The 26570-nt window shown below is 39.7% G+C and overlaps 1 protein-coding gene across 4 annotated transcripts in view; it reads right to left on the reverse strand.

The window, feature by feature from the left end:
• AUTS2 (activator of transcription and developmental regulator AUTS2) overlaps positions 1 to 26570 on the reverse strand; it is a 1214671-nt gene that overhangs the window by 68720 nt on the left and 1119381 nt on the right. For all 4 annotated transcript variants that reach the window (XM_066576435.1, XM_066576444.1, XM_066576451.1 and 1 more), the window contains exon 6: positions 20971 to 21019. In XM_066576435.1, coding sequence (XP_066432532.1) covers positions 20971 to 21019 — 49 coding nt within the window. The remainder of the gene's footprint in view (positions 1 to 20970; positions 21020 to 26570) is intronic.

Here is a 26570-nt window from a genome sequence, read left to right on the forward strand (position 1 = left end):
ATCTAACGCATATAATTGCATTACACACCATGATGCTAATAAATATGTGACCTCCAATTAACGACTGGCTGCTGTTTTGAACAAGTTGTGAAAATGTCAAAATCTCATCTACAGTTTGCTTCCTTTGTTTATAATATTAGATGTCGAAATGTTGTACTGGTTCCAAAAGGGAAACTTGAGATGAATTCACAGATTTCTGTAAGACCGGACAATCATCTTGTATGGCAGCCTCCCGTCTCTTGCCCTATGACAGATGTTGGGTAGGATTAGGATCGATCAGTTGGATTTCCACTGCCCGACTCTTTTGTCCTCAGGAGATAAGCCAGAGGTGTCCGGCAGTGGCTTTCTTCCCTCATTAAATACATGCAAGAGACATACCTGTTCGTCCAAGTTGATTGTCCAAGTGAATGGGGGTTATGGTTATACAGCCTTTGAACGAATGAACGTTTAGCTGACAGCTATTTCATGTATATGAGCAGAATTTCTAGCCCATCTCCAATTATCAAGTAAGAAAATGATGACAAAATGTTTAGTATATGACTGGGATATAAAAAGGATTGTGTAATTTCCCTACTAAACCAAAATACGGACCCAGTGTAGACCACTGGTGCCTATTTAGTCACCATTACCTATAGGTCAATAAGGAAATTTTGGTCAGTAGACAAGGATCCACCAAGGCTGTTATACAATTAGTTTTAGCTTGGGTTAGAGGTTGAAGGATCTTAGAATCCATATTTTCTATTATATTACTAACATCAAGACTACCCTTCTTTGAATTCTTTGGCTCAATACATTTTTTGTAGGAACCTAAGGATCAATAGGACAACATTTCAGGTGCAAAACAAACTTCACCTTATTTCACTATAGTGCAACAGTTTTCCCTTTAGTTCTATACTCATGAGGAAAACTCCCGAGATACTGCTGACTTATTTGGACTACATATTTTTTGTAGGTCAACAGGCATAAATGAATCAAACGATACATGCCATGTCAAGCATAGGAATCTGTGCCCGAGACTGCTATCAGCAACAAAGTGGAAAGCCATAACAACCATGTGGAAACCAATTCAAGAAATGACGTCAAGCTCCTTTCTTCCATAACATGGATTTCAAATCTAACATATTTCAAACTGAACATAATGGGATCCGAATGTTCCGAGGAGTCCATCACATAGAATCCAGGTGAGAATTCATGCACGAAAAAAATCTTGGGTTTGAATAAAGCCAAACTGTAAGGTGGGCTTACCCAATAAGGCTCCCTACAGTTGTTGGTCAGGCATGACTGAGGGAACATTTTTGATAGGAGTGACCAGAAAATATGCAGCATAAATTGACACTCTGTGGACTTAAAATAATTTCTGAATGGATTCCATGCAGATCTTTTCTTTGGCATGTTCATGAGGTTTGTATAAATCTCATCCACTTCACAACTGCAGATTTTCTGTATGGAAATTCAGCAAAGAAAATTTGCACTGTGGCCATACCCTAATAGTTCCAGCCACAGTTTCCCGTTTTATTTGAATCCTCTTTGTATTGCTAGACACATATTTCCCCTCATTATTTCCAGCTAGTTTCTCTCCGTGTCTCAATAGTGGTAGCTACAATATATTCCCTTTATTGTAAAGATTCCCTTCATGGTGCCACTCATGCCAGTCCATTACTGCCAACCAGTATCTCCCATTCCTTACTAATGCCAGTCACAGTTTGTCTCCTTTCTGAGTTTTCCCTCAAAGTGCTACCCACCACATTCCATTACTGCAACTTTTCCCATGCCAGCAAGTGCAGGGAGAGAAAATTTACCCCCCCCCCCCCAGTTCCGTCTATTTAACACCCCCTTCCGCACAAACAAACAAAACAAACTTTTGTGCCTGACACAGCTATAAGCAACACCGTACGCAGCTAAATATAGTCACTCCCTGCAATGCCATCTGACATGTGGAAGCTACTGTCCTTGATTGGCTGGAGGAATAGAGAATGCACCCTGGAGGTGGAGACAGCAGAGGTGGAGCCTGAAAGATCACAAGACTCATCTACTATGGGGCTCTTGGAGATGAGTCCCAGTTCTGAGTGCACCATCCGTTTTTACACTAGGCAAGAACGTTTGCAGGATCTTTCTCCAAAGAGGAACAACATTGTTAATGCCACTCTCACACAGGACGCTTCTTATCATGATTAGCGTGGCATCCCGATCGCTGTGCTAACCGTGGTATGCTGCCATTGATTTCATGTTTACACATATGCTTTTTTGAATAAACTCTTATGCCCTGAAATTCTTTAATCTGCATTATACACAAGGTAACATCCTCACACTCCATTTTTTTTGAGCTGCCACAAAAGTCTATGGCAGCTTTCTGTGTAACACAAAGATAGAGCAGGACCTATCTTTTCATGGACGCAGATTCAGCTTGAAAAACACTCGTTCATCTGAATGGATATATTAACATTGAAGGCATTGCTTCATTGTGTTATACTGTCGATTTTTTCACAGGTGAAAACGCCTCTGTAAATACTTTCACCTGATTCCGCTCTTAAATCCACCAGGAGATCTGCCGCAAAAAATGTCGCCAAATCCGTACCATTTAGGTGTGGATTTGGCCACTACAGTTTTCCAGTGTAATTGCTAAGGCTGTAGAATGCCAGCAGTAATTACGCTTATTGTGGAGGTATCCTAAGGGTATCTTTACGCAAGCCGATAGTTGCTCAAATAATTGATCAATTGAGTGATTTCGGGCAACTTTTGGCTCAGACACACACAGCAGGGGACTCAGCTGTGTCGATCCCCAACCCACTCCGCCTCCATTCCTCCATGTAGGAGGAAGCTAGAGTACTCTAATGCCCCATTTACACAAGACGACTCTGAGTTAAACAAGCGCACGTGCAGGTGATATCACTGCTAGGTCTTCGTGCTAGTGAAAAATTTTTGAGACAGGCAAATGATCGCTAAGAATCGCTAACTTCTCACTCAGTGCCTCACTTTCTATGTGAAATACTGAGTGTTTAAACGTAGCAAGAAGTGAGCGAACCAGCAATGATTATTATGCAGGCTGCAACTGAGCGACCAATGAAAAGCAAACGAATAGTGCACGATGGCTCACGTTTAGACGGAACGATTACTGCGCATTTTTGTTTATGCGACAATCTTTATGTATAAATGGGCCATAAGGAAACACACGTAGACACAGGGAGAGCATAAAACTCCATGCAGTTGCAGTCCCTGGTACAAGGCAGCCAATGTACTGCCCATATATTTACTAACAGCCTGCTTATAATATATTCTCTATCCTTACATTTTTCTGGTTCGTCTATTGACGCTGTCCTGATTCAATCCCCAATTGAGTTATTATCTTGCTCCCCAAAGTATTTTTTTAACCATAGTAACCAGAAAGAGTTAATTCTAAGAAGGATGCAAGTGAACTGCTAAGCACTATTTCTGGATCAACTTTAAGTAACAGCCGTACAGCCAAGGGTTAATCCATCCATTCAGCTATGTAATCTTCAAGTGAAATAGGCAGGAATGTTTTATACTGGGATTTAAGATTTAAGTTTTTTTTTCTTTGTTGTCATAACAGATGACAGGGGCCTTAAAAGCCTCCCCTTCCACTCTGATGTGACACATCACAGGCTGCTAATCCTGCCCCGGGGTCAGGCTAAATTCATCTTTCATGTTCATTTTTATAGGGAAATGGCAGCTGCGGGAGTAGCCTGCGCTCCTCGGGGAATTGTAAAACAGTCTTTAATCATAGAGGATTGTTAAGGAAAACAATCTGTTGTGAGTAAAAGTTGATGAATCAGTTTGAATTCTAATACGCTAATATGTGTTTGTTAGGCACAAGTCTGGATATGCAAATCTACTAGAAGTGACCAGCGAATACTGAGACAAAGGGGGAAACACTTCCTCTGGGGTTTCACTATTTATGCAGCGCAGGAACAGCATGTATATTTAACAAAACACCCATTGGGACAGTCACTACCAATAAGTTACCGGCCCTTCGTTATTACCATCAATACCATATTACTACATATGAACCATATTCTATCTTAATATCGTGGCGTTATGAAGACTGTTATTAGCCCAGAGCTACTTTATGATAGTCGAATCATATGGGGCTGGACAATCAATCAAATTAATTCGATTAATTGCCATTTTGCTGAGGCACGACTCTAATGCCCCTTTTACACAAGACGATTCTCATTTGAACGAGCGCACAAGTGAGTGATAGTAACATAGTATGCAAGGCTGAAAAAAGACAAATGTCCATCCAGTTCGGTCTGTTTTCACCCCCTTCCTTGTTGATCCAGAATAAGGCAAATCAAAAAAACTATTAGGCAGAAGCCGATTTACCCCATTTTGGGAAGGATTAATTTACCCCCCATCGGGAAGGATCAACATTTGAAAGTTCCTACCTAACTCCAAGACCGGCATTCGGAACATACCCGGATTAACAACCCTTCTGGTTATTTAATGTCTATATCCTGCCATGTCGTAGCACACTAACTCATTTGCGCTCGTGCAGAATGTTTAGAAAGGCAGATCATCGTTGAGAATTGCTCACTTCCCATTCAGTGCTTCATGTTTATGTGAAGTATGGAGCAGGGAGTGTTTAAAGGTAATGAGAAGTGAACAAACCAACACTGATTTTTAGGCCAGCTGAAACCGAACGACTGACGAGAAGTACACGATTCTTGTTAGTCATTCAGTCGTTAGCTCGTGTTTAGACGTAATAATAATCGTTCACTTTTGTTCAATTACTTTCATCAGAATCATGAAATCAAGATTAGCCCTGTCCTTATGGTGGGACTAATGTCCAACTGAGGGGAAGTGGGGAGTGCAGGATGCCAGGGAGCTGTGATGGGGGGACAGTATGTGTAGGTTGTGATAGGGGTATAGGACAGAATATGGAAGCTGTAACAAGGAAGGAAAGAACAGTATATGGAGGTTGTGATCAGAAGTGTGCATAGTACATAGGGGAACTACAGTAAAATGACTGGGAATGGTGGTGGGGGACCCATGTGTATATAACAAAAGTTCATACTCTATTCTTTTACACAAGGGAATCACATACATAACAGCTACTTTAAATGTACTGATTATCAGATATGTCCCATTCAATTCTGAAAATCCGTATATATTAGAGAATTGCAGTATATGTGATTTCCTTATGCAAAAAAAAAATTGGGATACTAAAAATAAAAATCGAGAAGATATTAAAATCTCGATTCTTGTTCAATTTTTGGCCAAATTATGCAGCCCTACCTACAACTAACCAATCCTTACCATGAAGGTGACATCTCTGGCTGATGCTGTCTTCTAGGGAACCTTTACTAAGGATTCAAGGGACCTTTATTGGGTACAACCGTCTGCTTGTAGCATATGGTTATAACTGGTGGTTACGGTTTTTGGTGAATGGCGGGCACATTGCATCACGACATTAAAAAAAATACCTAGGAGTGCTACGACAACACGTCTGCCAGGACCTCATGCTCCGTGCAGACTCTCATAGCTTCGATGCCTAATAGCTGGAGATAGCAACAGCTAATCTCCCTGCTTACTCATGCACCTGCTACTCTAAACAAAGGAATCATTTTGTTTGCATAATTTAGGGTGCTCACATGGTAGTGCTTGAGACCTTTTTTCTTGCTTTGCTGACTTGATCCTTTAAACAGTGTGATTAAAGGGATTTTGGTGGAAGAAGATAGCGGATATCTAATGTTTGCAATTGTATGGGATTTTAAAGTTTAATGCCTTACTATCTAACGGATACTATCCAACAAAGCTTTCAACTCATCATTCAGCTATTTTTGTTTGGGGGGATTTCTCAGTCCTCACTGGATTATCTCCGAAAAGGCAGCTGTTAAAAGGAGATGAATGAACTATAACATTTCTTCCTGAACTGAAGACGTAAAGATAATGCTACAGTGTAAACTTAAGAGCTCGTACAGACCTTCATTTGAAAGAGCAAAATAAATAGAAGACGTTTCTTCAAATGGGCACGTTTGTGCTAACATACTTGTGTTATTATGCGGCATTCCACACGAAAAGTGATAAATTGGGGAGGCCAAGTATGACATGTTAAAATAAACTGTCAGACTGTGTTTTATAAGCCAAGTGCCTGCTTTAATCTCCAACACTGTGAGCAATCAACAATTCAAATCAACAGAACATAGCATTTATTCATGAAGATAACAGTTCAAACAAAGCAGCTGAAAGAAGACTCGTACATATGGCAGAACGGTGAGTACACAGACTGTACAGAGGCTCTGTGCTATTACATTTGGATGGCACTTTACTAAAGAAATATTCGATTCTAGAAGCAATGTTCCATATGCCACCATATGCTGACTCCATGCAGAAAATACTCTTTTCGCCTTTTTGTCTGTCGGAACTTGTACAGAGACATAATACAGTCATAAGCCTGAGCCCTGGCGGTGAGTCGGAACTTAAAAGCCGAGGGTTTTCAATATCCAAAATAACAATTCTTAGGACATTCTAAAGATATAATGAAAAAACAACATGGGCCTAGGCTACACAGGACCATGTGCAAGTTGGAACTCACATAGCTGTTGCGCTCATAGGAGTGATTGACATAACATAGTCCTTAATAATCAAATTACTCCATAAACTTTCTTGACTTTTTGACTTTGCAATAAAACTTTAATAGATATATGGTATGTAGAAAAAAAGTAAGCCACCAGTAGAAAAGTTTAAAGGGACGGTCTGCTCATATCTTCACTGATGACCTATCCCCAGGATAGGTTATCAGTAGTTGATGGACACTGTCCATTAACTGATCGTCTACCCCAGTCTCCAGTGCAGCGGGCTGGAGGTTGTCAAAAACCAACAGGCAAGGAAATCTTGGCACCAGCTTCATTCTCATTTAAATACATGGGAGAGCCATGCTGCTGTGGCACTTCTTGCTCCTGTCCTGGTCAGCCGAGAAGCAGAAAGTGCCATAGCAGTGCGGATCTCCCACTGATTTCAATGGGAGTAAAGGCAGTGCATGCACTTGCTCCCCTGAATGCTTATGACAACGTCCAGTCTAATGTACTTGGCAATGGGCCAGATGGTCAGCTGATTGATGGGGGCCCCAAATGGCAGATTCTCATCTAACAATTACTGATGACCTATCCAGAGGATTGGTCATCAGTGAAAAAATTTGCAGATAACTCCTTTAGTTGTTAATGGATTTAACTCTGGCTAAATCACAAGTGTGACTCAATGAGACTGCAGCAGTTCATGGTAAAAAGTGTTTAATGGCTACCTTTACACGAGGGGATACAATTGACATGCAGTCACATTCTGTTCCATGATAGCCAGTCTAGGCTCATGGGAGCAATGTATATATGGTTTATTTAAAACAAATATGGTAGACATTCTCCTGCTAGGTTAAAGAGCTTGTCTCATTGGAGGTATTTTACTGCAGGAAGCAGACAGCGCCATAAATTGTGCAATTGCCTGGGTTGGTACTGGGGGCTGAGTACCATTCACTTCAATAAGACTCCGCCTGAAGCACCAACCCAAGCCACTGCACAATGTATGGAGATGTTTGCTTTCAACAGCAAAACAGCTAGAAGTGGAAAAATCCCTTTAACAGTTGACTCCGCCAATCACAACATAGACCTATAGATTTAATATATGCACTATAAACACAACCATAATAATACACACCAATGAGTAAAACCCCAGAATCAGACTGAAATTTGCAATCTGTTTACATTCAGTTTATAGTCTGACCAACAAACTCCCTCTAAAAAACAAGCAATCAAGCAACCAATCTTCTGCAAACTAAACAGTTCCATTTGTGATCAATACTTTTAACACTTGTTCATAAGTCAAGCAGCAGAATGTCACAAGCATCATCCTTGATATCCAGATGGCATCACATGCTCTACCCAGTCGGATTTCAAACATACATTATTGTCTTTACCATAACTAAAGGGGTTTTCTGAGACCCCCAAAGCATTGGTGAGGGGACAGAGTATGTAATAAAATAAAAAAACGGACATACTCACCTCTTACTGTGCGCTGCTCCCTCACCGCCGCTCTGGTCCCTGTTTACATCGGCTGCAGCGGTGACAGGGGTTGTTTACTCACATGAACACTGTAGCAAATGGGAGGCCAGCAGAGATGTCATCAATGACGTTCCCTTAATTGTCTTGGTGCTTCCATGTCATCAGTGACGTTCCTTTAATTGCCTTGGTGCTTCCACATTAGAAACCCATGTGACGGGTTTACAGGATGTCACTAACCCTTCAGGCCAGGTGATGTCACCTGTCAGATGCTATGGTAGCGGACGGCTGAAATAGTTGTGCGGTGCCACGGTGAGTAAATTATTTTTATATAGTTTTGGACATGGCGGACCCAAAACTTTATAGGAGTAATAACTTGGAAAACCCCTTTAGGCCTCTTTCACACGGGCTACAAAATCATCGCTACAAAACGCAGGTATTTGAAGCCCATGGTTTCCAATGGGTTCCGTCAAGCTACAAAACATTCTTATGTGAAAGAACTCATTGAAAACCATGTGTTTCACATACATGCACTTTGCAGTGATGATTTTATAGCCCGTGTGAAGGAGGCCTTAAGGTGGCTGGCAGAGGCATACTTCATGCCTGTCAGCTTAGCTTTATTTTATAGAACGTAACTAATTGAACATATAACATGGCAGCTATCCAGAGAAGATGAACAAATATTGAACTCACCAAGAAATGTAACTGTGAACAATGATAAGAATTCACATTGATGGTATTCATATAATTAAGCTTTTATCTAAAATTTAACATAGTATCATAATGTATAGCGCAATTCTATACGGCTCTATTCACATTGGTGATCATTTCTGTCCCATCGAGGTTGCTTTTTGACCCAAAGCCTAGTCTAGTCTACGGTGGTTTTGCCAGATTTTGCTCTTTAAGAGTCCTAATGGATGCCATTCTAAGTCAACAGGATGGGTATATCTGTAATGGTATTGTGGACCCTCTGACGGCATATAAGCACTAAGCATGACTCAGTAAGCAGCAACTGTCTTCAATTTTGCAATCATGTATAAATATATAAAAAAGTTGACGAAGTTACAAATCTTGAGTCATATAAAAGCTATGGTTCATGTTACACCAAGTAGCACATTGAGTCACTTGTCAACGTTTTCTAGTGCCCATTCCACAACCAACAAGCTTCTTGACAAGTCTTTGAAGCTCTTCAGTTGATCTCTGCCTACTGTCATCTTGAGAACAGTTCCCAGGCAGTACAATCTCTATGTCTCATAAACGCATACCCTTGTTTCCCACTCCAGAATAGAAGAGCAGTTCACACTAGCCATAAATAAGGCATAGCCATTTTTCATTATTCATAATTCTTTCAATACGAAGCCGATATGCTACAGGATCATAATCACAAATGTCCTATGCATGTAAAGTATTTCCCATCACCTAAATGACTATAGTTGCATAGAAGAGTTTCCAATATAACTAAACCCTAATTTCTCATTGGCCACCTTACGAGCAGTACTGGAAACAAACACCAATGTAGTAATAAATAATAATAATACACATCATACTAACAAGTGACAAGCTTGAAATCCCCCGCTGTGGCTGTTCCTTTAAGTGGTAAAATAAGTGTATGTATATACCATGTATAATTTATACACATTCGCACATGTGTGAACAACCTACCGCAAAAGTTTGACATTTCAAAAGGTTCCCCCATCCTTCAATTTACTTTGCCATGTATCTTATCTTATTCAAACAATCTAATTGCCACCCAATCTTTCAACGGCACATCATCTTAGCACCTAGCTGACAAGATCGGCATTCACCGGAGGGCCTCATTAGACTATGGCAGTTCAGCGGGACAAAAATACCTCCGCAATACCTGCTCAACACCCAGGCTGCTGACTGACAAGCAAATAATTGGGCTAAACAAACCCAAAAGCACAGTGCAGCTGCCAGAAACCAGTGTGTGCGGCAAGTCTTCCACAATAACAGTCAGCGTAGTGACTGCTTCACGTCACTGCAAATCTTTGAACAGCAGAAAGTGGTGACACATAGCAATGACAGCCTTAGAAATGTCATGCTAGTTACTTCGGGGATTGAAGTCTCTTATTCACAGCGGCTTCAGGAAAGTGAGAAAATTACATAGTAACTCAATGAAAGCAGCACATGTTTTTAGAGAGAGATTTATTCTGTTGCCAGATCCTTTCATTTAGGAATTAGACCGCTTGTCCGAAATCTGGACCTTTTTTACAAAACCGCCTTGGAATTGTAAAAAAATTGAAAAGTAAAAAAATATCATAATATACCTCAAATTCTTCTGTCTCCTACTGTCTATGTCTATCATTCGCAAGCAACACCTCATCATGTGATATCAGGGATGTTTTCTCCTTGGTGACATTTTCTCGTGGCCGTTACTGGACAATTTTATTACGTGATGTTATATCATTATTGAGGCAACATCATTGTAGACTAGTAAATACAAAGGCGTGATGAAGATCAATGACAGAATAATTCAGATAAGTGGTGCAGGGGATGCGGTTGCACCCGGGCTCTGGAGCCTTAGGGGGCCCATAAGGCCTCTCTTCTCCATATAGGTAGCCCAGTACTATGAATAAAGCATTATAGTTGGGGGCCTCGTTACAGATTTTGCATCAGGAGCTTCAAGTTACGCCTCTGATTCAGATGAATAGTTCACATCCTAAATGTTTGCTTTTCTATTTAGAAGTACAATGGAAAACTTCCTTAAAACATCTTAAAGACCTTGTATAAGATTTTATAAAATGTCTACGTGCTTCCAGAAACAGCACCACTCTTCTTCCTGGGTTGTTAAGGGTACTGCAGCTCAGGGTCATTCTTTACAATGAAGCTGAGCTGCAGATGCAAAGATACTAGACAGATGTTTTTGGAACATAGCAGCTATGTTTTTCTAAACCTATGCAACTTCTTTAACCACACTTGGCTAAAATTAAGGTTTTTCAAAAGTGAAAATGTAAAAGTTACTAAAAGTTAACTTCATTGAATTTCGCTACAACACATACACAGGTCCATGCATACCGCCATATTATTATGGATCTGTCCCATCAGCTATAAATATACCCTCTTTCCATATATTCCATATGTGCTTGAGAAAGGAGGCATTAGGTTCCTCTGATACGTGTTGAACCCCTCCAACTGTAACAGTTTTTATTTTTATAAAATAAAAGTGAAGTGATGTTTTCTTGTGGTCATTGCCTTCCCAGTCCTTTTTTACCCCTGAGCAAGCTGGGTACTCATTTTACCGAGCTCGGAAGGATTGAAGGCTGACTCAACCTTGAGCTACCTGAACCCCACCAGAATTGAACCCACAACCTTCAGGTTGTGAGCGAGAGCTAAGGACTGCATTTCTGCTGCCTTAACCCAGACCCCTCTGTAAAGTAAGTGTGCTGAATTTTAATTTCTAATGGCTGTAACCCTTGGAGCACCAGTCTTATTTCCTTTTTCTGATTCAGATCTATAGTATGGCACCCACACAGACTTCCATGGGCTCATACTGTACCCCTATATGCTTCAGATTTTATACAGATTTTTTCTCACAGAATTATAGAGAATTTGTGAGCAAAATAATTATTGCTTCTTTGTATTATGTAGGCATTCCTTGCTAGACGCATTGTGTCAGGGGGAGAAAACAATGCCTCATGGAAGCACATTGATGCAAGACCAGTGTTTTACACATCGGTCTTAAGGCCCTTTTACACGCAACGATCATAGCTAAAATGACCACATAACTGAACGAAATGACATTATTAGGGCTCGTTGACATCTGCATTGGGGATTTCTATTTCAATTCTATCTATCCATTTCACTTTTGGAACAGAAAAATGAAATTCCAATGGAAATAAGCATGTCCATTTTCTCCCATTTTCTCTCTCTTGATTTCAATGGGTTTTCAAGAAAACAAGAATGCTTTCAGTTTGATTCCTTAATGTTTAGGCTTCCATTTTTTTAAACATAGCAAATAGCGCAGTTTGCAGTTGTGTAAAATGCAGGAAAGTCTCAAATTTGGGGGCAAAAAAGTGTACAAAAAATTTGCAACTTTGTAATGCCACAATTCTGGCATAAACCTGTTTATGAATCACCCCACAGTGTCTATGAGTTTGTATTATGAACCCATAGTGACCCCATGTCACTGCAGAGGGTGATTCTGTGGTACAGGATGATTTTATGTGTCTTTACCATGTACACAGACCCTAAAAGTAATTTTAATATCATCCACAGATTAGGGTCAAGTTTAATGTCCCTTAAATGCAAGATCGGTTACGATTGTGAGATATTAGTGCATTACCTTTTACATCCTATAGGTGGAATCATGTACCTTGCAATCAATGCTTAGTATTTTACAATAGATAGTGGAGCGCAGAATATCTGCACCGATCAGCTGAACTAAATATTAAAATAGTTAACAGGCAAAATTCTAATGGATATATTCAGATTCTTTTAAAAGAACCCATTAAAAATATCTGGATATTCATAACTAATGTACGTGATCAAGCTGAAAAGCAACATTTATTCATAACGTATAAAGTAACATTATACAGATCATAAGAAACAATACTTACATATCTTAATATACGGATATTTTTATGGTGTATCACTTTTAATAAAAAAATTAAAAAGTAAATATATGGGCAATGACTAGTTTTACACATTCTGCAATGGTAAAGAGCAATGCTGGAGTGGAAGGGGTTACTCAGAGATGTATTGAAATGAGTGTAATTAAAGGAGCATTGTTCTACTGTCACCATTAATGTGTATGTGTACTGTATGCCTTATACTGTACTTGCAGCTAATGCTCTGAAAAGCATCCAGTCCAATTGTTCTCAACCCGTGAACCATGACAAATGCTTTGCAAGCTGTATTCATGCCCTTTACTATTGTTGTTGCATGTTGCCATGTCTCAAGCATCATTTATTGCTGTAACCAAGATGCAGAATATTCAGATGTTCTCCCCCCTGTTAACGGCCAGCCTAAGCTCAATAGGCAAGTCACTCTTGAATGTTCCTCTGGAGCTTGTTTCCAAGGAGACCGTGCCCTCGGAGAATAAGTAACCTGAGCTGTACCAGCCCCCTATTCTCTTTTGACAAGATGTTGACTGTTAGAGAATGCCATATCCCCTGGGATTAATAGCTTACTTAGCGTTGAAAACAGTGGTGCCAAACAAGTCCTCCATAACTGGCACCCACTTCAACATAAAACAAGAAGGACAATTAATGGATTTACAAAGCTTATGGAAATTGTGTCTGGATCTGCCCGCTTGTCTCGAGTTCAAAGAACTGACCATGTTTGTTTTAAGTTTAGATTTCTGTGCCAATATGTCACTAAAACATGAAACAAATATACTTCCTCACACTCAACAAATGCAAACAGCAGCAACTGAACCCTCCATAAAAAGACACCAAATCTAAGGGGCAAAAAGTAATAAAAGAAGACAAAATCTGACCCAGTCACTTGTTTCTGGTCACTGACATTTCACCTAATTGTCCAAAAACATCAAATAATAATTGTTGTATCGGAGTTAGAAAAAGGAGCGGCCACCAGTGGAGACTTATTTGACCGGTCAAGATATTTAAAGGTGGTTGTCTGCGATTTTCTTTTAATTTGGCAGAGAACCATATAAAAGAAAAAAAAAAGTTTCCCACCTGTTAAATGTCCCATCGCTCCAGCACTACCGCTCCCATCCCAGAAACTCCTGCAGCAATAACGGATTTATCATTCATGTGGCTGCTGCAGCCAATCACTGGCCTCAGTGATCACATGGTGTTTATACACACATGACAGCTGGGGCTAGTGGCTGACTTTAGTGGTCCCATGAATGCTAAATGGTATGTGACTACTGCAAGAGGTTATAGGGGCATTTAAAATGACTGTAATGCTTTTTCTTTCTTTGGCTAGGTGCATAGTAGCCAAGTGTTCAATTTATGCCAGAAAGGCTTGGCAGTATTCGCACTGGACAGCACACAGACGCTAGTCTGTGAAAAGCACATGCCAATACTTTTTCCATGTAGACCATCGGTCTGCGTGAAAAATATGTCAAATGTGCAAGTCCTCATAGTAGCCTTTCACACGTACAGAATATTTCTGCAAGACGCACATAAAGACACTCACTTAGGCCCCTGTACATGGGCGGAAATTCTGCTGCGCAATTTCCCGCAGAATTTCCACCCGTAGAAGCTGCCATAGGATTGCATTAGAAAACGCAATCCTAGTCAGACAGCCGCGATTTGTTGACATTAAAGGGGTTGTCCCGCGAAAGCAAGTGGGGGTATACACTTCTGTATGGCCATATTAATGCACTTTGTAATGTACATCGTGCATTAATTATGAGCCATACAGAAGTTATTCACTTACCTGTTCCGTTGCTGGCGTCCTCGTCGCCATGGTTCCGTCTAATCTTCAGCGTCTAATCACCCGGTCTTCTCCTTTGCTGAATGGGGCCGCTCGTGCTGGAGAGCTGCTCCTCGTAGCTCCGCCCCGTCACGTGTGCCGATTCCAGCCAATCAGGAGGCTGGAATCGGCAATGGACCGCACAGAAGCCCTGCGGTCCACCGAGGGTGAAGATCCCGGCGGCCATCTTCACAAGGTAAGTATGAAGACGCCGGACCGCGGGGATTCGGGTAAGTACTATCTGTTTTTTTATCCCTGCATCGGGTTTGTCTCGCGCCGAACGGGGGGGCTATTGAAAAAAAAAAAAACCGTTTCGGCGCGGGACAACCCCTTTAAATCACATGCAGAAAACAAATAGCGGCATGTTCTATTTCTGCAAGGGTCTCGCAGAGGCCAGCACAGAAATATCACTCCTGGGCTGCCGTCCACACTCTGCACATGTGACGGCTGGGCGGCAGCCGGTACATCAGAGAGCTGAAGCCGCTGGAGCAGGTGAGTGCGCACTGGTCAATGCAAAGGCGTGGATCAGGTCCCATTGCGAGAACTCTCGCAGCGGGGTCCGACCCGGCCGTCTGCAGGCGGCCTAAATCTGCTGCTGATGATTTTTGCTCCTTACCCCACATCTATACATATGGATTTTCCTGCAGAATTTTCTATGCCTTTAGGTGCATCTTGCAGAAATATTCTACACATGTGAAAAGTCCCATTGGCATATACTGGGGCCATGTGCTGTCCATTCATTAGCACGGACAACACGCCTCGAAAAACACTATTGTGCAGGAAGGGCCTTTTACATAGTTCTCCTCTCATTAAAGTCACTACATAATAATAATTAGAGAGCTCAATGCAAAGACAGTTCACCATAACATAATATTGTTGCACGCAGGTCCCTTCACAATGATATCCATATACACGCATCGCCATAAAAGTATATCAGTTAATCAAGTTATGTATGACGAAGCCTAGAGTAAAGATATGATTAATTCAACGACCAAAGGTCAACATCTCCGTGATACTTACTGCAGGTGATGTAGCAGATAAATGAGAATAGTATTTTCAATAGACTCTTGAAGAAATCCAAATGTGTGCCCTTCCTGCAATCAATTAATATATGCACTTAAGACTATTCTCCTTCCAAAAGAGCACTTGAGAACAATTTGTTTGCTCTCCAGCTTGCTATCTTTTGAGCAAAAGTTTGCACTAAGCATTTAAACAGCTCATTTAGGGCTTTACTCAACAAACCTTACACAAACAGATATTGTGTAGCACTCACTCATCAGCTGATACCACATGCCTGTGAGAGAGCATGTATTCCCAGGAACAGCAACACATGTGCTCACCAACAAGATGATCAGTCAGAAGAACTTCATTAAAAAGTAAAGAAAACAAGCCATAGGGAACCTGACCCTGAGATGTGGCGGCTGCTACATAATGTTGCACTAACTCTTTCAAAATTGTAAAGCTGCTCAGTATATATTTTTAAAAAATGTATCAAAAACATCAAAGTTTCTTTATATTTAGACTTTATCTGACCGGTTAATATGAAGGTCTTAACTGAAATTGATTTGATATAATCTTCCTACGCATTTTCGACTTTTTCAGATGTAGGGTCTAACCAGCTAAGGAGACTTCAGGCCAAATGATGTGTTCCAGCTTCGGTATTTTATTCCAAATAAGTGTATATTGATTGAAATTCCGTAGACAATTTCCAGCTACTGGTGCACAGGTTGTTAACATTTTCGCCTGCTGACCTGTGAGGCAAGAGGATGCTTGTTGTAAAAGGGCTTGAAACAGTCTGGCATGTGATTCTAACACCTTGTCATGTCCCCAATCCGTATCTGACCTAACCCTGTCCCATAATGCTTGGACCCTGCTCTTGAAAGGACAATGTTGTACTTATCAAACGGCAAATACAATTACCCTTCATTAAACGGAGACCTAAGCAGCAAAATATATTTGTCTAGGACAGCAAAGAAAAAAAAAGAAAGAGGACAGAAGTCTTGTGTAAACAACGGAACAATACAGCTTTATCTTATCTGGAGTAAGTATTGCTGCTTGTCTGTAACTGTGTTCCTTACTGCCAAAATAAAATAAATTGAATCAGCTCACACATGATAGCACGTTCTTTCCTAAGTCATACTAATTGCTTGGCTAATTGATGTTTGTTGAACTTTCTCCATTTCATTGAGTGATTAGGTACAAAGCTAACAGTTGACATCTGTAGGCGCTTAACTGGCGTCTGTAATTACTGTTAATGTTAAATAATTGTTAGTTAATTGGAATGGTAACTGGCTGAATGGAATCCAGATTGAAGCAACAAAAAGGAAACCTATTTAAATAAACATACATCTTCCACAGAAACATTTTACTATGGTTCTGAAAAACTGCCATCAACCATCATACTGAGAAGTGATCTCCAGGCATCCGTATTAGCAGTTACATAGTAAGGCAAACTCATAACCCATGGGTTCACCCCATTCTACTGCCAAAGGAAGACTAAATAAAACCTCCGTTTGTTAGGTAGATGCCAATTCATTCTTGTGCTTTGGGGATAGGGAATCACCCCTAATCCAATTAAGTAGCAAAGGAGATCCATGGATGATAATATCAAAGTTCTTGCATTACATGTCAAAAAAAAGGAATAAATCCATGTTTAACCCAATAGCTTAGTCAACCACAACTTCTAATGATAGATTATTTATCTGACCATATTCTCCAACCTCTTCTATGTTGATGATAAGTCATACTTTGCTATTCAGACTTGCACTTTTAAAGCTCATCTGACTAAATAAAGGCCCATGTACACGGAACGAATGTCAGGCAAACGATGCCTGACACTCGTCCCTGTGTATACTCTTACACAGGAGCGTGTATCGTTGGATCGCTCATAGAGCGGCCAGTAGGAAGGTGGGACGGCTAGAAGAGATTTCTTTCCCTCTCTCCCTGCCCCTCTCCATTTAATGTAAGCAGCAGCTGTTCAGTACTGAACGGCTGCTGTGTACATTGAATGATCATCGTTCAGGATTTTAAGCAGCTTAAAGGTGACCACACCTGTTAGATAGCAGTAGGTTGATGGTGGAGCAACTGCTGTATAAATAATTGAATGGTGAATAAGTTTCACAGACACAACCATACACATTTTAGCCCACATAGGTCATTACAGCTTTTCAAACTGGTCATACATGTTCAATGACACCAGGGGATGGACAAAAGAGCTTTCTGGAAACAATTCTTTCAAGGAAAGATCTTTTTTTGAAAGAATATCCCTAGAAAGATCTTTCTTACAAAAATTGTTTGTGGACAAATGATCTTTTGTGCAAATATTGGACAAAAACCATACACAGCCAACTTCTTTCTAGACGATGGCGGTCTGTCATCAGTAGGCTATTCATTGTTACATTTTACCCAATAAGTAAATGTTTGATTGAAATGGTCCAATTTAACAACTTTGGTCTAACTGGGAACCTTAACACAACCTGACTCTTGTCATATTTGTGCAGACATAGTGACAAGGACAGATGTCATTCGGTGACAGCGTGACCATTCATGTGACCATAACAGACACTGCAGATCAGAAGCCGTGTTCTTTAGAACTCTGCAATCATGTGTTTCAAGAAACCCAATGTAGAACATCCGCCATATACTGTTGATTTAGAATTTGTCCCATGAGCCCCAGATAAATACATTTACCACAAAAATACACATAATTTTGTCTCCAACCCACGCAATTTTATCCACAATAGAACTCAAAATCCACATTCAGTCTTCAACCATCTATAGAACAATATCGTAATGTAAGTGTATCACAATGTAAGTGCAGGAATTGCCGTTAGTACAAGTAGAAATAATATAAATGTACAGAATACAATATAACTTCAGTGTATTCACCTGAACTGATCATTGCTCAAGCATACGGAACAATACAAAATGGAAGTTATATCTCATGCAAAATGTCATGATTCCGTATATAAACTAGCACATGCAAGTTCCCTATAGGCGAGCAGCACTTTGAGACGTATAGTATTATATCTTATGCTGCCGCTGCTATGAGACACTGTTTGGGACAAATATAACATAATGTGACATAAAAGTATTAAAAATATAAAACAGCAAATAGTAAACTGTCTGATATATTCCTCATGAATGGTGGGACATTGAAACCCTGGCTACATGTTTTCAGAACACAAACAATTCCGTCAGGTCAGTGTTGTAGCTAGGCTTTGGTCTACATTGGGCAAAAATCCTGATCGTTACTCTAGTCCTATATCTATGCTTCCCCCTAACCAGGGCACAAGTCCCATCACTCCATTCCACCAAGACCCTGCATCCAGTTCACATTTTTTAATGCATGAACCAAATATTTATTTTTGACAAGCGAGAAATAGAACCCCTACACCAAAATGCTAAGAGCTAAGAATCCAATCCTCAAAGCTTTAATTGCTATTCATTAAATTAAGGCATGGCTTTTGTACATACCAAACAATCGTCATGTAACCAGTTATAAAAAGCTAATCACTAATTCATCAGCACCGATTACTTATAATGATCCTTCTATAAAGTAAATCCCCCCAAAATTCTAAAACACTAAGATACATCACTATTGTAGTTGTTTACATTGTATGGATTGTTGTATACAAGAAGTTGAGAAATGCTGATACAGCAATTAACTAGTCTACAGATTCTCTGAGATTAAAGAGTGTTAAACTGCTAATCTAGGAAATCTCATTAATCATACATAATGTATTGTTCTAATTGGATATCGATGTCTAAATCCCATTTACAAACCTTGTACAATGAGACGGCTGTGTGAATTGGGGCTTTTAAGAATACAGATATGGTTCAGAGAGGAGAAAATTGACCTTCCTTTCAGCGTTTTCTTTGCTCTTGGCAAGTAACACTACATAATGCGTAAAGGAGCCCTGACTTTTAAACACAGGCAAACCTGCTTTGTTTAAGAATTGAAACATGATGTTCATCAAACTGACAGCTTCTTGACAGCCTTGTCAACCACCTATCCACCAAATCACTAAACATACGGCAGCCAAAACCTTACTAGACTCACACACGTATACACCAGAGGTCTTGCACCTGTCTTTTAGCTCTTATTGACATTATCCAAGAACTGAGGATCTTCTTTCAAGTTGTGTTATACTTGATGTTTAGAGAACTAATCCCCCCCAAAACAACAAAAAGCCTCCCCTTAGGCCATTCTACTCCAAGCCTGAAAATAAATACCATTCGGCCTAGTTTTTTCAGCACCTGGGTTCTGTATTGAGCCCTTGCTTGATTCACAGTACCAGCATGAATTAGCATATGGCAAGAAGGGGGGACTCGTGAAGGGAGAATAATGGGTCCATTTTGATGGAAATAGAGGCCAAAAGAATAATCTACCATCCACTAAAAAGCCTATTTGTGTACGAATTCCCAAGCAAAGCCCAGAAGAGCTGATGTTGGTTTTAGAATACACAAAGAGGTTTTAATCCTTTCAAGGGAACTAAATCACAACAGAAGAGAGTCTCACAAGAAAGTCTTGCTGTCAAGGATGCTTATTCAAAACCAAATAGATGCCACAAATCAAACCCTGTAAGTAAACACAAACAGAAATATGGGAAATGTGTTCGAGAGAATAAAAGAGAACAGAGGAGAAAAGAACAAGGGATCCTCTTCATCAATCATGCCTCATTCTTGGTGAAGTGGGCTCTTTACCCCAGAAACAAACTATCAGGTAGGAATGTTGATTGACTGGGCTTCCTAATCTTCTACCGACCTTTTCTTCGGCAAGTCCACATTTACTAATAAATCAATGCTGCCATTATAAATGCTGTGGTCATTCTAATAACTTTATGGCTGTGAATTGTGTTATTATTCTACATTGAAGTAGTAAATGACCCTCTTAGTCTTTAGGCAGCAGACCAACTCGGCAGTGAATTCTGCACTACATTGTTCCAAATAACATATATTATTTCAGCTCAATCTGTAGCGGAAACCACATAGAAATGTGTAAAAATAACATTTGCTTTTTCATATACACAAAAACATTGTTTTACATTTTCTTAACCGTCTCTATTCGTCATTGCATTCTTGATCATGCAAGCCGAGGTAAAACAGTGGACACAAGCATGTATCTTTTTCCTATAATAGTCTTCAGAGAATCAGTCTCCCTATGCCGTAATATGCTGCTTACTAACATGCAGCAAATTCTATAGAGGAAATATCTTAATTCTTAGGATTGATCACACTCCCAACTTATATTAGGCTTTGGTCCTAATTCCATCAACGGAGAATAAACCAGTTTACTAGGAACATATTTTATGTAATGCCCCTTAGGATCAATCTTTCCCCCATGACTCTGATTTGGCAAGCCTTATAATACAACTGACTACAATACAATACAATGCCTTGTACAAACAGCATGACATTTTAATGTTTTGTAATGGCCCACTCATTCTCTTTTATAGGAATGCTTCTTCTTCGCATTTAATATTTAATCAAGTTCAGACAGTTTTTACCATCATTGAGGCCAAAGACGATACATAAAATAGAAAAGATATGATAAACTTACCATTATTTGGGACGGTGCTAAAGAATTTCTCAGAACTGGCGTCCGAGACCTAAAATACAAAACGGGTTTAGTCATTTGTTTATCTGCAGCATCTGTAATCTTGTAACATAATAATGTATTTTAATGCGCATATTAATGACATGAACATCACCTTTCATAAAAACGACACAATCCACTTACAGAAGTAATGATATTATGTTTTGTCCGAAAAAATATTTAGTAGTCGGTGGAACAATGTCGGAATGAATAAGTTGCAATAGCAAATACAATTCCACTAGATGGTGCCATTTAGCTACATATTTCATAAAGTTTTTTTTTTTCTTCTCCATAGGCCAAATGATGTTGTTTCCAGCCTCATGCACTTTCTTGATGTGCTGTGTTACCCAATGTGAAACAGCTCAAGTAGTGCAGTGGTGTTGTGGTTTCATAGACATATTATTTTTAATTACTCCGTCTCTCTGGGCTCAGCACATTTCTGATACATTGGGATGTTATTTTAACCTACAGTGGTGATGCCAGATAGCAGTTATTATTGTGTATGAGTGTGATCTTATAAATACATTTACACTCACAAAGTGTCTAAATCCATTTCTAGACACGTACTGCAAAAGTTATATGGCAAACGTAAAATATACTGTACTGTCGCATACCATATTTGCAGCTGTAGCCTTTTGCAGAATACGCAGAATGGTCCTGTATATTAAAAGTCACAAAAGCTACTATGGATGTTTTTTTTAGGGAAATAGTAACTTTTTGGAAAAGAGTGTTATGAAAGTATATTAATGGATCTTCAACTAGAAAAGTCTCTTATATGACATTCATTCTCTTGGTGTTCACATAAAATGTTCCCTGCATTTGTGGGTTTGATAAATGCATACGATTGCTAATGTATGGATATCAATTGAGAAAGAAACAGAAGCTGGAAAAAATATAGATCATTGGACAACAGAGTATATGGAAGCAAGATTCTTTCACAAGATGATCAAATGATCGCCGGCTTCATCACCCGTATTAATTTGCTCTGGACTGCTGAAGGTCAAAGGTCAATGACCTGACCACAAACAGTGCAGAATAAGACTGCCAGCCAGGTGCTGAAAATGCTATGTATGGTGTTGCAGGCTAGGATGAACCTAGGCAAAGGATAAGAACAAGACTGGAATCATTTCTGCATAGAATCCAATTACAAGAAATTGTAATTTTTCCCTAACATACAAAGATATTATTGATACGCATGAAACAGTTTCCATATGGCCCTAAAATTCTGTCATCGTAATTTACCCAGAATATGAGGAATAAAATGTAATCAGATCTATAATCGTTGCCTGTGTATCATCTATGTAGCAAGACGTCTATATGAAATATTGATTGGTACATATGTATACTGAAATTTAAAGATCATTTAATAAGTGGCTTCCAAGAGACCAAGCAAATATTTAGGTTGGTAAATGTGTACATAGATTTCCTGCCAAGATTAGCACATTTTTATGCTGTTTACTAATAAAAAAAAATATTAGACACGCGTTCACATTAAATAAAAAATAGCTCTTCATCATAGCAAGACTTGATACTTGGTGTGGCTACTTTATACTAATTAACCGCTTAATGTAAATATACGATATACTGGATGTATTTCACACTCAATATAACTGAGATTCCTATTAAAAGTTGAGTTGTTTAAACAATAGGAAATAAGTAGATATAAGATAGATATGAGATAGATAGATAGATAGATAGATAGATAGATAGATAGATAGATAGATAGATAGATAGATAGATAGATAGATAGGAGATAGATAGATAGATAGATAGATAGATAGATAGATAGATAGATAGATAGATATGAGATAGATAAATAGATAGATAGGAGTTGTAATAAACAACGGAAATATCAAGCGAATTTTTAAAATAATGATTTTCTAATTTAGGCCTGGGATTAATAAATATAATTGCAGAAGACTCTATAACGAACCCCGAAAACTGGTCGCTTGCATGAATGTAAATAATTATTTGTCCGGTTTTTATTTTAAAACTAAATATATTTCAAAGAGACTCAATTCAAAAGACACTTCATGACAAAAATAAATATGCCACTAAGTGACAAATGTTAGCACACTCCATGTGATGAGTTGTGTAATGTCAATATTGTTTTATTTACCTTTTAATACATTGTTTATTTGTATTTAGGCAATAAGTGCCATGGGGTTGACTTCTGCGGATCGGCACTTACAGTATCAAAATTCAAGTCCAAGCAATGTCTACAAATTAATTTCTGCAATCTGCATTGCAATTAAGTAAAAGACGTCTATTTTACGTGACTTGCGGTAAAATATTATATCTAAGGGATGTATTAATTCTAAGTATTAGGAAAAATCATTCCACGTCGTGTATCAAATCATTTTTCGATTACAGTGTGCTATACACAATGGTCCATTATATATCCGCAATCTGACATAATCTTGTTTTTGCCATAAATGTATCTTATTTTTATTTGCTATGGATACAACAATCGCTACAAAATGATTTTTAGGTGTTCTAATTGTATCAATGTTTAGCTCTCTTCTCCCAATCTACAAGCCATGCAAATCATATACGTTGAACTGACTGTGACTATTCTTCCGCTGTCAGTTGCTATTAATGACTACATTGACAATCTCAAATTCATATAGCCAAAATGAGACTCCTTAACACAATCAGGGAATAGGGTAACCTCATTTTATTTGCTATTGTTCTTACAGAACTTTTCATCACGATGATAATAAGGAGTTTTCAGCCGGAAAAAAGGCGACTGTTTTAGTGTGACAAATAATGAATGGAAAACGATTTCCACATGTTATCCTTTATAAAGCGCAATGTTATATAAACACATCAGCACAGCCCGGGACAACTTGTGTGTCCATAGATCAGCACATTATTCCATATCCTCGTTCTTGACAGATACATCATTAATAGCAAACACTGACCTTCTATGACCCAAAAAAGCACCCCACACAGGTATATATATGTATCATGCCCGCGTTGTATATTTAGTGTTCAGAGCATGCATCTAAGTGTCCGCAGCAATGTCAATCACAGCGCTGCTTATGGTTTACAGTCAAATTACTGCTATTAATTTTCTTTGTTAAGCAATAGTGTATAATAAGCGGCAAAGCTGGCGCTCTTAGGACAAAGGATACCAATAATAACCATAGAGAAGTCTGCTTTTTTTATGCATAAGCATGGATAGATATAAAAAAAATACATATAGGTATAATAAAAGCCCTCTCTTCCACAGCATTGTCAGAGGGGAGCTGAGAAGAAGAGAGCTGGTGCTGGATATAAATAGCTGGCTGAGGGCAGAGGAGTGGGAGATGTTAAGGAGGGCAGTCAGGGATACAGAGGGCAGCTGCCTAGCTGCTTAGCTCCATTCTGCCTTCGCTGCCCAGTTGGGACCTAGTTCAAAGCAGTCTTTCCAACATATTGTTTTCCGGGAAGTAATCTACACAAAAGGACATGGCAGAAAAACACCAAATTAAATGAAAGAAAAAGTAAAGAATGAAAAAAAAGAAAAATAAATAGTCCTTAATAGAAACCACTCAGTGTAATATGTCAAAGCATCAATGCTTCCAGCTGTAGTTGGTATTTGTATTGTATTTTTAGCCACTATATGTCCTATAGGAAGCCACATTTACACCCCCCAGAAATATAGCAGAAGCACATCTCCTTTCTTCTCTCCCCAGCATCTTAGCAGGATAATAGATAATGGACTGTCATTTCTTATCCCATGCATTTTGTAGTGTTAGGTGCCAAGAGCTCTCCTTCTGGAGTAAACAATAACAAGAAGCCAACATGACAATGACAAGCTGCCCACCACCGTCCACGGGTGCAGGAAATGGGATGGAATAATTGATACGGTACCTGGACGGGGATTCATCCACAGATCGGACTTCAGATTCGCTCTCCACGTAAACAATGCACTATTGTACCCTGGCAGTAGTAATCCATGTGAGCAGGATCCCTTGCAGCCATTGAAGATACATCCAGACATCCAGGGTAGGGGAGGATGCCTTGTGTGTGTATACAGAAGATCTAGCTATGTATACCGTGATCCCGCACGTCCAAGGGTTAATGCTAGACACAGAGGAGAATCACAGCAGCTGCAGCAGCAGCAGGACAAAGGAAGCAGCCATGTGCCCGCAGCTCCTGATCCCCCTTCAGCAGACAGACAGCAGTAGCAGCAGCTTCCCCTCCTCCCTCCTTCCCTGCCTGCTGCTCCTCCTCCGACTCACCCTGCAGCTCCTCACAATCCCGGGACACCCCCTGTGAGCTCCTCCAGCGCCGGGCTCACTGCTCTAAGTCAGGGCATCAAGTGAATTCCATTGGAATAGATCCTTCCAGGGCACAAATCCCATCAGGATGGAGGCAGATGTATTAATTCCCTTTTCTAGGTGCAATCCTCCAGTCACTCAGTGGGCAGCCAGGCTGGCAGGCAGGAGTCCTCTTCTTCTCCTGGTAGTCCTGTCCTCACTGGCACACAGCTAGATCCCTTGCTCAGCTGCAGCAGTCACACTAGGCTCTTTCTATGTGTGTGTCTCTCTGTCTTTCCAGGCTGAATACAAGTGCTTATTCATAGACTGCATTCCAGAGCTGGGGACATCCCACAGGCTGGGCTGCCCCTCCTCTGACTTCCTCCATCAACCTGACAAGCATTGAGCCACCTTCTCTATGCTGCCTTCACATCTCCTCACCCTTCTTCATCCTCCTTGCTGCACTCATCCCACATCCAAATCTTTCATAGGGTTCTTCTATTGGACCCACTTTTAACCTGTATGGGATGTCCCTGAACAACCTAGAGGTAGTAGAATTCATTCTTCAGCTTTGCATCAGTCAATGGAGAGTTTTAGAAACAGGCGCTCATTCGTATGGAAGACGAATAAATTCATTGGCCAAGTTCATCATTCGACTCCTGGTAAATAAATGGAGGTGATGATCTCAATTCGCCGCATTTTCCTCTAAGCTGCACACTTTGGTGATGACAGAGTTAAAAATTTAAAGTGGGAAATCAGTTGGTAGGAGTGCTGTGTGCATTAAAATACCACTTTAACACTTTCCTTTGCAGAACACACAATTTGCAGGGAACACTGAGCATTCCAGCTTGCTTAATTTCATAATGGAGAAATTAGATATCTGATCATCAATATAACATGGTGGAGAGCAGTGTTCACATTTTAGGCTGAATCGGTGGCGGAAAGAATTTCAATTTAGCAGCTTTCTACTTTTTGGCAGTGACAGTGTTAAAATTTACAGTCCATTCTATATAGCTTGTGTCCTCATTAACTATTTCTCACACACTATAGAAAGCGTAGAGGAAGCACTGAAGATTTGCAGTGGTTTGGTATAAGTCATACCCTGGACAATCCATGGAGATGAGGATTGTTGAAATGTTCTCTAATTGATACAATGTAACTGATTCTCCAGGTTCACTGTGGCAATAAAGGGATATATTTCCACTATTTATATACCATAACCTATTGTTATAAAGAAAACACATCTGATTTCTCAAAGCTTATTAGAACATAATGAAATAGCTGCTGTGACCAGGACCTTCTTGCATGATGTAGAAT

The sequence above is a fragment of the Eleutherodactylus coqui genome, chromosome 1 (assembly GCF_035609145.1).
Source record: "Eleutherodactylus coqui strain aEleCoq1 chromosome 1, aEleCoq1.hap1, whole genome shotgun sequence".
NCBI lineage: Eukaryota > Metazoa > Chordata > Amphibia > Anura > Eleutherodactylidae > Eleutherodactylus > Eleutherodactylus coqui.